The 18,153-nt window shown below is 33.8% G+C and overlaps 1 protein-coding gene across 1 annotated transcript in view; it reads left to right on the forward strand.

Moving 5' to 3' along the window:
* The window catches only part of LOC130245634 (hepatocyte growth factor), a 66,330-nt gene extending 48,405 nt beyond the window's left edge, over nucleotides 1-17,925 (forward strand). Inside the window, exons 12-18 of the mRNA XM_056478384.1 lie at nucleotides 3,661-3,693; nucleotides 3,852-3,957; nucleotides 6,938-7,012; nucleotides 9,479-9,628; nucleotides 9,724-9,830; nucleotides 13,456-13,598; nucleotides 15,933-17,925. Coding sequence (XP_056334359.1) covers nucleotides 3,661-3,693; nucleotides 3,852-3,957; nucleotides 6,938-7,012; nucleotides 9,479-9,628; nucleotides 9,724-9,830; nucleotides 13,456-13,598; nucleotides 15,933-16,115 — 797 coding nt within the window. The 3' untranslated portion in view covers nucleotides 16,116-17,925. The remainder of the gene's footprint in view (nucleotides 1-3,660; nucleotides 3,694-3,851; nucleotides 3,958-6,937; nucleotides 7,013-9,478; nucleotides 9,629-9,723; nucleotides 9,831-13,455; nucleotides 13,599-15,932) is intronic.
* The last annotated feature ends 228 nt before the right edge of the window (nucleotides 17,926-18,153 follow it).

Genomic DNA, 18,153 nt, shown 5'->3' on the forward strand with positions numbered 1-18,153 from the left:
AAAATTCTGTCATCATGTATTCACCCTTGACTTGTTTCCAACATTTATGTGTTTCTTTCTTATGTTGAACACACAATAAGATATTCTGGAAAATGTTGGAAACCAGTAACCATTGACTACTATAGAAGTCAATGGTTGCAGGATTTTAGCTTTCTTCAAAATATTGTCTTATGTGTTCACCAAATAAAGAAAGTCAGAAAGGTTTGTAAACACTTGAGGTTGAGTAAATAGTAATTATTATTACTTTTTTACCAGTTCTTAAATATCTTTATTTAAAAAATTGAGAAATAATGTTATAAGAGTTTTATAGAATAAAAGTCCTCACATGGATGTCAGACATTTTCATACAGTGCATCCGGAAAGTATTCATAGCGCTTCACTTTTTCCACATTTTTTATGTTACAGTATTATTCCAAAATGAATTCAATTTATTTATTTCCTCAAGATTCTACACACAATACCCCATAATGACAATGTGAAAAAAGATTTTTTGAAATTGTTGATAATTTATTAAAAATAAAAAACCTGAAAAATCACATGTACATGAGTATTCACAGCCTTTACTGTGAAGCTCTAAATTGAGCTCAGGTACATTCTGTTTCCACTGATTCCATTCTTGAGATGTTTCAGCAGCTTAATTGGAGTTCACCTAGGGTAAATTCAGTTGACATGATTTGAAAAGGCATACACCTGTCTATATAAAAGTATATATCCCAGGGTTGACAGTGCATGTCAAAGCACTAACCAAGCGTGAAGACAAAGAAAGAGGAGAACCTTACAGAGGACAATCATCTGTGCAGCAATCCACCAATCAGGCCTGTATGCTTGATTGGCCAGACAGAAGCCACTCCCCGCTTGGAATTTGCCAAAAGGCATCTGAAGGACTCTCAGACCATAAGAAACAAAATTCTCTGATAAGACTAAAATTGAACTTTTTGGAGTGAATGCTAGATGTTACGTTTGGAGAAAACCAGGCACCGCTCATCACCAGGCTAATACCATCCATACAGTGAAGCAAGGTGGTGGCAGCATCATGCTTTGGGGCATGCACACTGCCAAAATATCAATGGAGTCTCTTCACAACAACTCTGTGAATGTCCTTCAATGGCCCAGCCAGAGCCCATACCTAAATCCTATTGAACACATCTGGAGAGATCTGAAAATGGCTGTACACCGTCGTTCCCATCCAACCTGATAGAGCTCGAGAGGTACTGCAAAGAGGATTGTAATCCCGAAAACAGGTGTGCCAAGCTTGACTTGAGGCTGAGATTGCTGCAAAAGTTGCATTAACAAAGTACTAAGCAAAGGCTGTGAATACTTCTGTACATGTGCTTTTTCGGGGCGGGGTTTGTAATAAATTTGCAACAATTTCAAAAACCCATTTTTTTTGTTGTCATTATGGGGTATTGTGTGTAGAATTTTGAGCAAATAAATTAATTTAATTCATTTTGGAATGAGACTAACATAAAAAATGTGGAAAAAGTGAAGCGCTATAAATACTTTCCAGATACACTGGACATAAAGGGATAGTTCACGCAAACATTACAATTTACATAATACTCGTCAATACACTCAAGTGGTTCCAATCATTTATGAGTTTCTTTCTTCTGTTTTCAATATTTTGAAGAAACCTAAAATCCTATAACCATTGACTTGCATAGTAGGAAAAACAAATACTATTGAAGTCAATTATTTCTTAAAAATCACTAATATTTTGTGTTCAACAGAAAATAGAAAGCCAAACAGGTTTGGAACGAGTAAATGGTGACAATTTTTATGTTATCAAATTGAACTATCCCTTCAAGTAATGATGCTAACATTCACACGGTCACATTCTATATGTTTTCACTCAAATTATAACTATTAAGTTGTTTACACAATGGGTGACATGGTGGCTCAGTGGTTAGCACTGTCGCCTCACAGCATGAAGGTCGCTGGTTCGAGTCCATGCTGGGTCAGTTGGCATTTCTGTGTGGAGTTTACATGTTCATGCGTGCGTGCGTGCGTGCGTGCGTGTGTGTGTGTGTTTCCCAGTGATGGGTTGCAGCTGGAAGGGCATCCGCTGTGTAAAACATATGCTGAAGTTGTCGGTTCATTCCACTGTGGCAACCCCTGATGAATAAAGGGACTAAGCCCAAAAGAGAATGAATGAATGAAAGTTTACACAATACAGAAATTACCATGTTTTTTGACCACACTGCTGTATCACATGTGCTTTCCTGTTGATTTTGCCCTCATCACTGACACTGCAGACTGCTGTTGAGATTTTAGGCCATGTGTTATGAATCTACATACGGCACATCAATCACTCGCACACAGAAACACACACATACTCTTGGCTTCAGTTTAATTAAAGAGTGTAAAGTCCAGGTGGCTTAGACTCTTAACACTCTGTCTGTCTCTGTCACACACAAATACACACACACATGCACACTGATATGTAGAAGAGTCTTTAAAAAGTGTCCCACGAGCCACTCAATCAATCAACATCAATATGAAATATTGACTATAAAATAAAAAAATATACAAAAAATAAATAAATATATATATATATATATATATATATATATATATATATATATATATATATATATATATATATATATATATATATATATATATATATATATATTTAATATACAAAAAAATAAATACATGTTTTAAAACTATATATTTACATTTTTTTTTCTTAACGTACATTTAATTTTATATTATTGAAAATACATTTTTATCAATATTTTAAATGGATTTCCTTATTTTATACAAAAATAAATTATCCCGTATTACTGGAATAGATGTTTTAATGTAATGTTCTAATGTAGATTTAATTCTGTTACTCTGTTTTGTTTGTTTAGTGGCAGATACTTTAAATCTCAGTCACGTGTATTTTGTTGAATTTTTGTTGAAATACATGTATTATATGTATGTATATATACAGTTGAAATCAGAATTATTAGCCCCCTGAATTATTAGCCCCCTGTTTATTTTTTTCCCCAATTTCTGTTTAAGGGAGAGCAGATTTTATCAACACATTTCTAAACATAGTTTTAATAACTCATTTCTAATAACTGATTTATTTTATCTTTGCCATGATGACAGTAAATAATATTTGACTAAATATTTTTCAAGACACTTTTATACATCTTAAAGTGACATTTAAAGGCTTAACTAGGTTAATTAGGTTAACTAAGCAGGTTAGGGTAATTAGGCAAGTTATTGTATAATGATGGTTTGTTCTGTAGATCGAAAAAATATTAGCTTAAAGGGGCTAACAATTTTGACCTTAAAAGGGTTTTTTAAAAATTTAAAAACTGCTTTTATTCCAGCCGAAATAAAACAAATAAGACTTTCTCCAGAAGAAAAAAGATTATTAGACATACTGTGAAAATTTCCTTGCTCTGTTAAACATCATTTGGGAAATATTTGAAAAAGAAAAAAATCTTTGGGGGGGGGGGGGGGGGTGGCTAATAATTCTGACTTCAACTGTATATCCCAAAACAATTTGTCTTTTATTTTTTAGTGTTTGGCTAGTCCTGTGATAAAGACCTCACACACACTTTCTCTCAAATTATACTCTAAACATACCGCTTTTTTCATTTCTCATGCTTATTCATTGCTCAGAATGAAAATAAGCTTCATTTCTTTTCACTTCCTTTTTAGGTGAGCCTTCACATAACAATCTGCCACAAAAAGGTAATCACGTCTTTCAAATGCAAAGCTGTGCAATTTTCCAGCTGATTTTCCTTCGTTTCGGATGACATCAGAAAGATTATCTCATAAACACATTTATGCATTTGCATGCTTTTTGTCTGTAGTCATCCCTCATTTTGTCGTTTCTTTTCTTTTTGCAGATGAGGTTACAAAGAGCTCGTGTTTTGTTCATAAGCAGGTGAGAATCGTCGGTGGCGGGCCTGTCCCGATTAAAGAGGGCAGCTGGATGGTCAGCATACAGAGAGGGTAAGCAGTTTTCAACATATGCAGACTTTGAGTAATATAATGATCACATATTGCTTGTGGTGCACTAAGAACTGCAAAAAACTGACAAAATATCAAAAATGTAATTGACAGAATTATAAAAGTTATTTTTATTATGAATATTATGTTTTTGTTTTTGCAATTTTATCATTCATGTTGTAGAATATATTATATTTATTCACCAGCAAGGCCCACGCCATACTTTGAGATAGACTTTACTGTATTGATGTAGGGATGAAAGGTATGGTAAGGGAACAGTGGGATGAAGGGGAAGGGAAGTAAAAGGATAAACAGTGAACAGGTAGGTAGATTGATCAGGCGTCCTACGATGATGCCCAGAGATTCAGAGTGGGGAGACCGTCTCTGTAAAATTTTGGTGGAGTGATTGAACCCCCCGATTCAACCTAGGAGGGAAGAGAGGGTTATAGGATTGTTAATGGGAAGCAATGAAATAGAGGGAGGGAGGGTGGGTTCGAGAGAACAAGAAGAACAGTGCTAGAGGGATGGTCTGTCTTAAGTAAGTTTTTAGGGAGTAGGTCGTGGATCCGCTGCTGAACCTTTGTTAACAAGTTAACTAAAACATGTTAACTAAAACAAACTAACTTAAACATGTATTGTAATAAATTTTTCAATTTTTTATTTTGCTTTACTGCATGTTATTAATGTCTCGAATTTCCCTCATTTATTGATATTTTATTTTAATCATCACTCATATTAATATATAAGGCAAACTCACATAAATACATAAAAGGCAAAATTATCAGTCTACCTGTGAAATGTTTTTATTTCCTAAATTTCCAAAATTATGTTTAACAATATTAATTTTCACATTGTTTCTTATAATATTTTTTCTTATTATTTCATTTAATTTGGCGGCAATAAAGCAGTTTTTAATAAAAAAAAATTGTTTAAAAAATAAAAATAATATATATATATATATATATATATATATATATATATATATATATATATATATATATATATATATATATATAATATCATTTTTAAGGTCAATATTATTAAATCCCTTAAGAATTTTTATTTATTTATTTTTTTTTTTTATATCTTGATTGTTTTCTCGATGACTAGTATCTTACTAAATAACTAGTAAAATATTAAAGAGCCTTAAAGATGCATTATAAAAGGTCCTATTTTGGCTCTGGGGGTCTCCAACAACAGGCTGATTTACATGCAAGGTCAAAGAACACTTTCATTGTATTATAATATGCATTTGTATTAACTTATTCCAGCGACTCCCATGATTTGTTCAGCAATTAATTTGTTCCCAACCCATTTATTGCATGAGGCTAATCTATGCTGATTGGTCCAATGACCCAGTCATTTGTGATTGGTTGACTGTGTTCAGCGCGAGATGGAGAAAAATGACCAGCACGGTTATGAAGTAACGTTGAGTGTATTTCTGTGAGCACAATGCAGGAATGCACTAAAGCAATGCAGTTAAACACCAGCATATTACTCTACTCTTTAACCTAACCCCAAGTAATAACAATGACACACATTCAGTATTAATCCACACAGTGGCAAAAGTTTAACTATTTTGAAAATTGACCACACAGTGCGTGTGAGGAACAGCTGATGGTGGCCACAGTAACAAACAGCAGGACATCACAAGCACAACACACATTTAAATTGGTAAAAATGCACACGTTGGATTAGTAGTTTTGGACATGATATGTGAACATCCCCATAAAGATATAACCTGAAAGGATGCATTACAAGCACTAATCTATAAAAGATACGAGATTACAGGCCTCGTGATTACAAGATACGGGATTACAAGCACTAATCTATAAAAGATACGAGATTATTACGCCTCGCGGAGCGAGTACAATTTACAACACACATTTAAATACATATTTTGCAAACTACAGAAAACAAGGCAACCATTTACATCACACTCCACGTCGTGTAGGAAACAGAAACATTTACAGGATCTGGAGGCTGAAGAAACTGGTCCATATAAACTGTGTAACAGTTACTGACAAAGTCCCATACATTAGTAGTCTTTGCTGCTCTTTCCTTTAATAATAAACGGCCAGCGAATTCCACGCTGCAGTATAGGTTATTGTATCAATCATCAGAAAATTTACAGGAACAAACACAGCACACAGTTGGCTATACTGTGGTGTTCTTCTGAGAATGAGCTTTACCCTTTATTCCCCACAGCCGCATGTATGGCCATCTCTCAGTGATAGTAATCTTCATGATCAATCCCATGATCCCTCGCACTCTGCTAATGTCTGAAAAGAAAGGGATGTTCACGTTTTCCCAGATCCGACACTACATATTTGGCAATGTCTCGTATCGACGTTGACGCATGCAGGCAAAACATCCGAACAAAGGAAGAATCATTCATTTGACTCTGAGTTGACTAAACAGAATCAATAGTTTCAAAGCACGGTGCACTTTCAGATTTAAACCTCAGCTGGACGTTTCCATTCACTTAAAGCTGTGTTACACACTGCATTGAAGGTTGTTTTTAAAAACCCATAATAGAGGCTCTTTAAGTTTTGTCATCATACCAATCACAAAATAAATTAGTTATTAGACCTTTTACTAGACCTATTAGTTAATAAAACTATTATGATAGTATTATGAACTATTATGCTAACTTTTATCTCCATTAAACATAACATGGGAAATATTTTCCTAAGAATTAAGATTTCACAGAGGACTAATAAATTTGCATTCAACTGTTTATAGTATGTAAGTAGCCTTACAGTTGGTATATCATATTTATTTATTTATTTATTTATTTTGCAGTACCAAAAAAAATTGTAGCCCTTTTCCTTAAACCATTCTAGAAAAACCCATACTTTATCTAAAAAAGCCAAGCGCTGGCAGCATGACAGTAGAATCTCCTCCTGAATAGTTCTCCCTGAGGTCAGATGTTTGCGATATGAGAGTGTGATGTTGGATTTGTGTGTGTGTGTGTGTTCAGGAGCAGTCATTGGTGCGGAGGCTCTCTGGTCAGGGAGGAGTGGGTGCTGACAGACAGACACTGCTTCTCCTCATGGTAATCATCTCCAGCTCACCGCCGTGGCCTGTTAGTGACCTCGGGATGCTCAGGGTCTGGGGGTCAATGATCCACCAGCGTTCCTCATTTGTCTCATGCATGTAACTTAACAAATCAAAGCTGCGGATGTTTTTAGAGCATGTAGAGGATCTGTTTTTCATAGCACCTGTATCTCATTGCACCATACATGTGCATATCCATGAAATATGTATAGGTCAATATCAGGAGGAATTCAATTTAGATTGGTCTTTAAATTTAAAAGCGCTCATGGAAACATGCTGTAGTTTAATCCCCAATGCAAACAAAAACCATACAATCTAAAAAAAAAACGATATTATTCTGAATATTTTAACTGCGCAAAGTTGGTTGAAAGGTGGCTCAGTGGTTAGAACTGTCACCTAACAGCAAGAAGGACACTGGTTCGAATCCCAGCTGGGTCAGTTGGCGTTTCTGTGTGGAGTTTGCATGTTCTACCAGTGTTCGCATGGGTTTCCTTCGGGTGCTCCGGTTTCCCCCACAGTCCACAGACATGTGCTATAGGTGAATTGGGTAATCTAAATTGGCCGTAGTGTATGGGTATATTGCTGTATTGGGGTGCAGCTGGAAGGGCATCCGCTGTGTAAAATTTATGCTGGATAATTTGGCAGTTCATCCCGCTGTGGTGACCCCTGATGAATAAAGTGATTAAGCCCTTTAGGAAAATGAAAGATCAGGAAAATGAATGAAGGAAGTTGATTGAAAGTGCTGTAAAGTTGCACTCATAAAAAAAAAACTGGGTTGTTTTAAACCAGCGTTGGGTCAAGTTTGGACAAACCCAAACTTGGTTACTTTTTTAATAAAAATGTATGCCATATTTTTTTACCTTACTGTATGGTAGGGTTTGTCCATATTTGACCCAAAGTTTGATTACAGCAACTCAGTTTTTTTTTTTTTTTGAGTGTTGCTAAATCTAAATTGAAATTGAATCTAAATTAATACAAAGAAATAAAAGTCAAACTAATTAAATAAAATATTAATTTAGATCATTTAGATTTATTCAATTTGTTTTAGAATGTGTGGAAAATGGACATAAAAACACTGTGTGTGTGTGTGTGTGTGTGTGTGTGTGTGTGTGTGTGTGTGTGTGTGTGTGCGTGCGTGCGTGCGTGCGTGCGTGCGTGCGTGCGTGCGTGCGTGCGTGCTTGCGTGCGTGCGTGCGTGCGTGCGTGTGTGTGTGTGTTTCCCAGTAATGGGTTGCAGCTGGAAGGGCATCCGCTAAGTAAAACATATGCTGGATAAGTTGGCGGTTTGTCCGCTGTGGTGACCCCTGATAAATAAAGAGACTAAGCTGAAGGAAAATGAATGAAAAAGTATATTATAAATTTTATTGAAAAATAAATAATCAAGGCTGTGTTTGCCCATACTCTTATTTTTGAGTGTTGCATTTTGATTCATTTATTCATTCATTTTCCTTCAGCTTAGTCCCTTTATTCATCAGGGGTCACCACAGTGGAATGAACTTATCAGCGTATGTTTCATGTAGTCGAGTAAATAGTAGCTTTAATTCTGTAAACTGCAAATGAGATTTGTGGCGAATAAAACAATTTTAATTAATTTTTAAGCACTAGTTTAAATTTTAACTTCAGAAATTTAAAGAAAGCAATAGTTGGCCCTAATTTTTGATCACAACAAATGTCTTTTTTCTGAAGGAAGCAAATGCTCTAAATTACAATCTTATTAAATTCATTCATTTTCCTTCAGCTTAGTCCCTTACTTATCAGGGGTCACCACAGAGGAATGAACCACCAACTATTCCATCATATGTTAGACAGGGGATGCCCCTCCAGCCTAGTACTGGGAAACATCCACAGACAGAAATTCACACACACACACTCATACACTACGGCCAGTTTAGTTTATTTAATTCACCTATAGCGCATGACTTTGGACTGTGGGGGAAACCAGCCGGGACTCGAACCAGCAACCTTCTTGCTGTGAGGCGACAGTTCTAGCCTCTGAGCTACCGTGTCATCCCATTTTGAACCAATCTAAATTATCAGTCTACAATTCATTCATTTTCTTTTCAGCTTAGTCCCTTTTTTATCTGGGGTCACCAAAGCGGAATGAACAGCTCAATCTAAATTAATCAAAGTCAATAAAATAAAATATATAATAATTTAGATTGTTTAGATTAATTTTGTTTATTTCAGAATGTGTAGAAAAATGCACATATAAATTATTTTTTCTTGTTACCACGTTTTGGGAATATATATATTTTTTGTAATTATTAATTTTAATAATTAATTTATGAATTATTATATTTAGATGTAACTGCTTTTTCTGTGTTAAAATGTGGTCATAAAATATTAATTGGCATACAAACTTTAATTAAAAAATATAAATAAACAAATAAACAAAAAATAAATAAATAAAAGTTTGAATATTTGTCCAAAACCACAATTTAATGATATACTCGTTTTCCCCCAGCGTGCCTGACCTATCAGAGTACAGAGTTTGGCTTGGTATTTCCCATCTGAATGAATCAGGTGAGAATGACTTCCACAGACAGGAGAGGAGAATTTCGCATGTCATCTGTGGCCCAGAAGACTCTAGTCTCGCCCTTCTCCGCCTGTCCCAGTAAGACCTGTCGATGGATCAATGTGTATCATTAATGTATTCCAGATCTAATCCAATTGCTGATAACATGACCTCTCTGTTTCTCTTTCACATAGACCTGCACTCCCGAGTGAGCGTGTCCGAGTTATTCAGCTGCCCGTAGCAGACTGCAGCATTCAGGAGGACACCATCTGCTCTGTGTACGGCTGGGGGGAAACCAAAGGTACGTTCAATTTTCTTACACCACCTGACAGATTTACAGTACATTTGCTATTTTTAAGCAAATGTAATAGACCATGCCATTGACCAACTAAAAACTGGCCTGAAGTCAATGGTGCAGTTTATTTTTTTTGCTATTTAAAGAATGTTAGTGATTGGCGGGTCCAAAACACACATACACATTGCTTATTACACACACAGGGATGCACAGCAGAACAGAAATATCTTTAACCCTTTCACACATATGCTTTAAATTCCCCCTGCATGAGTTTTTTTTTATTGCGACTATTATTTAGAACGCATCACTTTAAAGTTCCCAGGATGACCTGTCAAGTTTATCATGTGTGAGAGTGCAGCCCCAATGAGTTATTTATATGTATATTGTGTATATTGTTTCATTTTCCCCTTTCTGCAAATATGGACAAGCATCCTAATTATATTCTGAAATATGTGCAAGAACATGTACATTACCTAATAAATTATTTGATGTGCATCAAAAAGTCAATGATTTTGTACTATGATTTTGCCTTAATAGATAATGTGATTGGCTAACTAGTTAACACACTACAATATCACATATCAATAAAACAATATCAATGTGGTTTTAATAATTCTGAAAGCATCTGAGCAAAAGTCCATCATCAAAATGATTTAGTATAACTATTTTATAAGATTTTTATTACCTCCTTTGTCAGAACAATTGTTCCCAAACATCAGGAGCCATATTTTACACAATATCTCAAGGCTAACTGTAGTCCCATATGGCCAGAATTATGTTTTCAAATATATATTTTACATTTATTAAAACGAATAAAAATAAAAAGACAAAATAGGCAAAAAAATAACAATAATAGTAAATAATATATATATATATATATATATATATATATATATATATATATATGTGTGTGTGTGTGTGTGTGTGTGTGTGTGTGTGTGTGGTGTGTGTGTGTGTGTGTGTGTGTGTGTGTGTGTGTGTGTGTGTGTGTGTGTGTGTGTGTGTGTGTGTGTGTGTATATATATATATATATATATATATATATATATATATATATATATATCTATATATATATATATATATATATATATATATATATGTGTGTGTGTGTATATACAATATTTATGTAAAAAAATATTATTTCAAAAAACAAACACTATTTCAGAACAAATTGTTACATATTGTTATCCTTGTTGTTGTTTGTTTACAAAAAAACTTTATAAAATTAAATAAATTAAATAAATAAACAAAATTATATTAATAAGGGGAAAAGAAAAATGGAAACAAGAGTTATAAAAATGTACAGTAAATTACAGCCAACTGAATGCAGTCATTTAACAATCACAATCAAATGTTCAGATACATTGTCAATGTTGAAAGTAAATGTTTACAATTAAACAGTATAAGATAATAATAGTTGAAAACAAACAAATTAAATTACTACAAAATAAATTAAAAAGGAAGAAGAGTGCATCTATTAAATGGAAGGCATTATATTAAGAGAGTTAAAGTAAGTTATAAAACATTGCCACTTTTTAAAGAAATTAGTTTTCCCAGAGCATTTTTTCTAGGTTTAGAAAATACATAATATTCACAAGCCATTGGGATGTAGCTGGAGGCTTATTTGATTTGATTACAACACCTAGCTAACAATGAGGTAAAGGCCAAAATATCAAGTTGTTTAACATTAAAATGGGACCAAATCTTTGGAACCCCAAAAATGGCAACATCAGGAGATGGGTCGGTATTTACCTGCAACACCTTAGACATAATTAATTAATTAATTAATCCAGTAATTCTGTAACATAGGGCACATTAAGAACATATGACTTAAATTACACTGTGGTGCATGACATTGCGAAAAATTTCAGATAGGTGGTTTTTGAGAAATGGATTCTATGAAACATATATATATATATATATATATATATATATATATATATATATATATATATATATATATATATATATATATATTATTATTTTTATTTTTTTTTTTTTGCTTCAATATTTTATATGAAAATACATTAATTTGTAACATTGGAAGAAAATCTTTATTTAGTATGTTAAAAGCAAGGAACTTTTTTTGAATGCAATTCTTCTCTTTGTCTGCATTTTAAAATGTGGCAATATATTAATGTTAAAACTTTTATATGATACCATAATATCACTCTAGTTTCTTTGAATAATCACTGATAAAGACTCCCTGTTGGCCAATAACTGTAGTTAGTACATAGTTAGTAATCATGATGACATCATCCATAGTAATAAGATCAACCCCGCCCTCACTCTTAGCTTATGGCTTTCTCTCTGTTCCTAAGTAATAAGTTCTCAGCAGCTTTGTGAACAGGTTTAAAGAGAAAACTCTAAGCTATTTACTTTTATTTGTGTTATTATTTTTTAATATGGGCACATAATTTTATTTTCGTGAAAAAATTGGGATGGAAATAGTGCTTAATTTGTAAATGGATAATTTCCGGAACAAAACCAGGAAATAAAAGTTACCGTGATCGACGTCCGCCACACAATTTCAGTTTTCCTGGAACATGATGTCATCAAATTTCTGAATGGTCTTTAATTGTTTTGTGCCATATAACATTATGGGTCAATCATAAAAACAAACATGTAGCTACAGCTGAAACATCACTGTACAGTTTACTAACACCACTGATATTCAGTTCACTTCCAAGTCAAAAAAAGAATAATTAAATGACTCACTCTGTCCAATCTCCAAGAAGTTACCTCTTCTGTCATGTTTTTTGATTGACTTGACTTGCTTTGCTTCTGTCTCCTGCTATCCTGATCCACGGATGCAGTTCCATTTTCTCAAGACCTCTTTTGATCAGGCTCTTTATCAGATTTACTCGTGGTTTAAAAAAAATGAAAATATGCTTGACTGCTTCTTTGCCATTTTGAAAATACAAATATTATTTAGGCAGGCCACTATGCCCTCATTTATTTTTGCTGATCACTGCGTACTAAGCAATCACCAACCAATGAGAGTGATTGTAAACATAAGAAAGCTGATTGGTTGAAAATATTGTTGAGGGTCAATTGTTAACATGACTTCTGCTCATTCACACACACACACACACACATGCAGGTATTCACTGCGCACAAGTTAATGCCGGATCAATTAAAATAAATGCCAGAACACAAAACACAAATATCTGGTATTTTCTAGAACAGGATTCAGCAAGAACCTACTCAAATTAAGCTCTGGATGGAAACATTTGAAGGAAACACAGTTTTGCTGTGCACCAAGAAACATCGCTTGAATGTATTTTTGAAATGGAGGGTGAATCTGAAATTAACCTGGGCTTAAGTAAAAAAAAGTGAGCAAAATACTCCAAATATTTAGAACATATAAAAGCAATAAAACCCAATACATCCTCTTCAAAGTTCTAGTCATGTTTCCAGGCAACACTAATACACAGATTCCACAAGTATTTCCATTGATGATGAAAGTATTTTGGAAGCATTTTGTGGTTTGGAACTACAAAGTGTAACATTGTGAAAGCAGGATGAGGAAAGGCATATAAATTTGAAGTATCATATTGAATAAATGTGCTAAGTGTAAAAAACTGGCACACTGCTGCTTCTCTAATCGAGTCGTTTCTGGCTTTCTCAGGCACTGGACATGAGGGAACATTGAAAGGAGTTAATCTGCCCATAGTGAGCAATGAACGATGCCAGCAGCTTCACAGAGGGACTCTTACCATCACTAGTTCTAAACTGTGTGCTGGTGGCAGAAGAGATGAAGGGGTTTGTGAGGTGAGATTATTCGTCTTATTTACTGTGCTACTTTTCAAAGGTTTGCAGTAACGTAAACAACATGAGTTCATTCATTCAGCAGTGCTCCTTTTAATTTAAGAGGTCACAAAGAAATGCATTTAAATGCGTTAATATGGAATCAGGAATGCATCTTGGTGGATCAAATGTGATCGGATCACTTAAATTGTTAACCCATTACAATAACAGTACATAAATAATGATGTATTAATATGCAAACTAAGCATTACTTTAGTATGAATTAATGATGAGTCTTACAACATGAGTCACATGAGTTCATGTGTGGATAACGGCTAGCTTAATTAGCTGTTAGTACATGTTGTTAATTAATGTATTAATAAACATTTAAGTTTAAGCTAAATGTAACCAATATGAACTCATGAGCTGTTAATGTAGGATTATGTCTTGACTTTACTTGCAGGGGCACATCATCATTAACTACTCATGAACTCCTGTGTTTAAACTGTTCATGTTGATGTTGACAGAACACTTTTCTATTGTTATTCAGTGTAAAACGCACTAGATGGATGTGCATAAGGAGTTCATGAGTAGTTAAGAATGGTAATGATGATGTGCACCTCCAAGTAAAGTCATGATTTAATTATACATTAACAGCTCATGAGATCATGATGGTTAAATTAAGCACAAACTAATGTGGCAATTAATACATTAATTAACAAACAAACATGTACTAACAAGTAATTAAGGTAGCCGTTATTTACATATGGACTCATGTGACTTAAAGTTAGTTCGTGATTAGCACATGCATTAACTCACCAATAGTTCATAATAAAGTAATGTTTAATTTACATATTAACACATCATTATTTATGTACAGTTATTGTAAAGTGTTACCCTTAAATTACTAGTTTAACGTTAAATGGATAGTTCACTAAAAATGAAAATTACCTCACCATTTACAGTACACTTCCCTGTGTTGTTTTCAACCGGTATGAGCTTCTTTCTTCTATTGAACACAAAAGAAGATATTTTGAAAAATGCTGGTTGATGGTACCCATTGAATTCTATAGTAGGCAAAAAGTTACTATGGAAGTCAAACAGTACAATCAATCAGCAATCTTCAAAATATTTTCTGTTTTCAACTGAAGAAAGAAACTTAAATAGGTTTTTGAGCAAGTGAAGGGTGAGTCAATTTTGACAGATTTCATTTTTGGGGAACCTATCTCTTTAATAGCCAATGAAAACAGAGCTAAACAATCATTGTTTCCACAAAAAAATATAAGGTACAAACAGTGTTGGAGGTAATCATTACAAGTAACTCAAGTTAAGTAATAATATTACTTTTCTAAGTAACGAGTATAATAACGCATTACTAAACAAAATAGGTAATAATATTTGAGTTACTTTTTTGAAAATGTAACTTGAGTTACTTTTTAGTTTAACTTATTAGCTTTTAATAAATAAATTGCTGAATTAAAATTAAAGTTGTCACAATGAATTACGCAGTCAATGAGAGAATGTGTTTATTATTTTGAATCCATCTAAGAAAAGGGGATTGTCCCAATGGACAGTGATTTACTTAAGACAAAAGTAGTTTAAAGTACAAAAGTAGCAGACACACTGCTTTAAACTTTCAGTAATCCGTATATATAGCATGAATAGCTCTGGTGTCAGAAAGTTGTCAGATAACATTATCATAAAATATTTTTTTTTATGTTTTTTAAAGGTAAATATGTAAGGTATACAGTGTGTTGTTAATTTCAGAGCTCCTCTTATAATATATTTTTTTAAGTTCTGAATGAGATCAACTCTCAGTCGGGTAATAAAAAGTAACGCAAAAGTAACAATGTATTACTTTCCATATAAAAGTAACTAAGTAACACAACTAGTTACTTTTCTGGGGAGTAACTCAATAATGTAATGCATTACTTTCTAAAGTAACTTTCCCAAATACTAGGTACAAACTCTTTACAGTTTTCAAAGTCTATGAAAAAAGAATATATTCTTAAGCACTAAAGAATGATTACATGTGACAGTAATGAATAATGCACGTTGAAATTTTAGCATAAATAAAAAGCCTTTTAATGTTTATTCAAATGTAAAAACTGTTATTTAAAATTGAAATAATTTTTCACAATATGTGTTTTTATTGGATTTTTCATGAAATAATAACTACAACTTTTGTATATATGTTATAAAATATATATGTTAAGAATATCTTGCTGACTCCAAACTTTTGAATGTTATTGTATTTATATAGCTGACATTGGTTGTGATATGTTATATATTGGTTGTGATCTTTGGATGTATTTCAAAATATTAATTTTTATCCTTCCATTGTTTACATGCTTACAGAAAGACTACGGTGGCCCTCTAGTATGTCAAGAGAGTAACAGTAAAGTCATTGTTGGTGTGAGCATAAACGGCAGAGGATGTGCCAGACATAACCGACCGGCCATTTTTGTGAACGTGGCCTTCTACGCCGGATGGATTCATAAAGTTTACAGAAATTATCCAAACTCAGAAGTAAACAATTGATCACATGAGCAAGATTGAACTGAGATATAAGAACAAAATATCTCGACAAATCCGACAGCTCATTTCTTGATTTATTTTGTTCATCAACAACAACAAAAGAAGTGTTATTGGAAGCTTTCCCAGCTTGGCCATAAAGCATATATTCCAAAACTACTAAAAGTGCTTTAAACTGATGCTCTAAATTCAAGCAATTTGTACACCTAATAATGCCAGAACCGCAGAGCAAGGCGCTGGGAGACAAGAGTCTCAACAGGCTATATTCGCAACTAGCCATACGGAAAGATAAAGACTACTGGACCGAAGTGCAGACGAGCAGCCAGAATCTGTTTCAAGAATCAATAGCAATTCCTGGCCACCAACCAAAAACCTCAAGTCCTCGAAGAGAAATCTTGCTGCAGTGCGCTTCGTATGTACATTCAACCCACACATCACCCGTCAAACTAACAAGCTGGACTTCAGTTGGGAGATTGGATTCAGAAACCTAACCCAAGTTTAAGTCTGGAATCAAACCAGGACTTGATATATGGATACAAACTCTGAGATCCTCAACAGAAATCCACCGTTCCCTCTTTCAAAAGCATACAAAGCTTACCGACATACACATTTCGGGTGAGAAAAGAGGGCTGTTATGATTATAAGTACTTGTTGATATAAAACCCTCATTAACGGTGTCATTCAAAAAGCCACTTTCGATAAAGTATTAGCTGTTAGCATTGCTAAATGTAAAATAGCTTATGGGTAAAAAGTATACACAGAAGGCTTTTTTTGCAGTTTATGGACCTGACAAAAAGCCCCTTCATTCAAAGGCCTCTTTCGATAAAGTATTAGCTGTTAGCTGTTAGCATTGCTAAATGTAGATTGCCTTTTGGTTTAAAAGTATACACAGAAGGCCTTTTTTCAGTTTATGCTCCTGATAAAAAGCCTCTTCACTTAAAAAGCCCCTTTTGATAAAGTATTAGCTGTTAGCATTGCTAAATGTAGATTTCCTTATGGTTAAAAAGTATACACAGAAGGCTTTTTTGCAGTTTATGCTCCTGATAAAAGTCTTTTTATTCAGATAGCCCCTTTTGATAAAGTATTAGCTGTTAGCATTGCTAAATGTTGATCGCCTTTTGGTTAAAACGTATACACAGAAGGCTGTTTTTTTTTGCAGTTTATGCCCCTGATATAAGTCTTTTCATACAAATAGACCCTTATGATAAATTATTAGCTGTTAGCTGTTAGCATTGCTAAATGTAGATTTCCTTATGGTTAAGAAGTAAACACAGAAGGCTTTTTTGCAGTTTATGTCCCATGATATATCTTTTCATTCAAATAGCCCCTTTCGATGAAGTATTAGCTGTTAGCATTGCTAAATGTTGAATATTTCAAGGGTAAAAAGTATACACAGAAGGCTTTTTTGTCGTTTATGCTCCTGATAATACTTGAAAACTCTCATGAGAGAGGTCACTGTGTCCCTCAATAACACCTCCTCATGTCGCCGTCACGATGTTTATATAGTCAAAGGTGTTCCATCCATTTTCAGTGTTGATATTTTGTCCGCAAGCCTGAACGGAGATGACATGACCTGCTTGTAATGACATGCAGCAGAAAATCGTAGTTGTCATAACATATCAGCATCTTGAGGTTCCCATACACTATGTTTGGTTTAGAACGGAATTCAGAGGAGGATTTGGAAATGTGTGTTGTAAATACTGTGGTCATGGGAGTGGGCTAATCACTCCCAGTTCTTTCGTAGGTCTCATAGACCTTTATAAAATGTTACGGCATGGTGGCCTCCTCCATTCCAGTGTCTTTTCGTGTCCTTGTTGGGTGGTATATATATATATATATATATATATATATATATATATATATATATATATATATATATATATATATATATATATATATATATATATACACAGTTGAAGTCACAATTATTAGCCCCCCCTCTTTTTTCCCCCCCATTTTCTGTTTAACGGAGAGAAGATTTTCTTAACACATTTCTAAACATAATAGTTTTAATAATTAATTTATTTTATGTTTGCCATGATGA

The sequence above is a fragment of the Danio aesculapii genome, chromosome 18 (genome assembly GCF_903798145.1).
Source record: "Danio aesculapii chromosome 18, fDanAes4.1, whole genome shotgun sequence".
Lineage (NCBI taxonomy): Eukaryota > Metazoa > Chordata > Actinopteri > Cypriniformes > Danionidae > Danio > Danio aesculapii.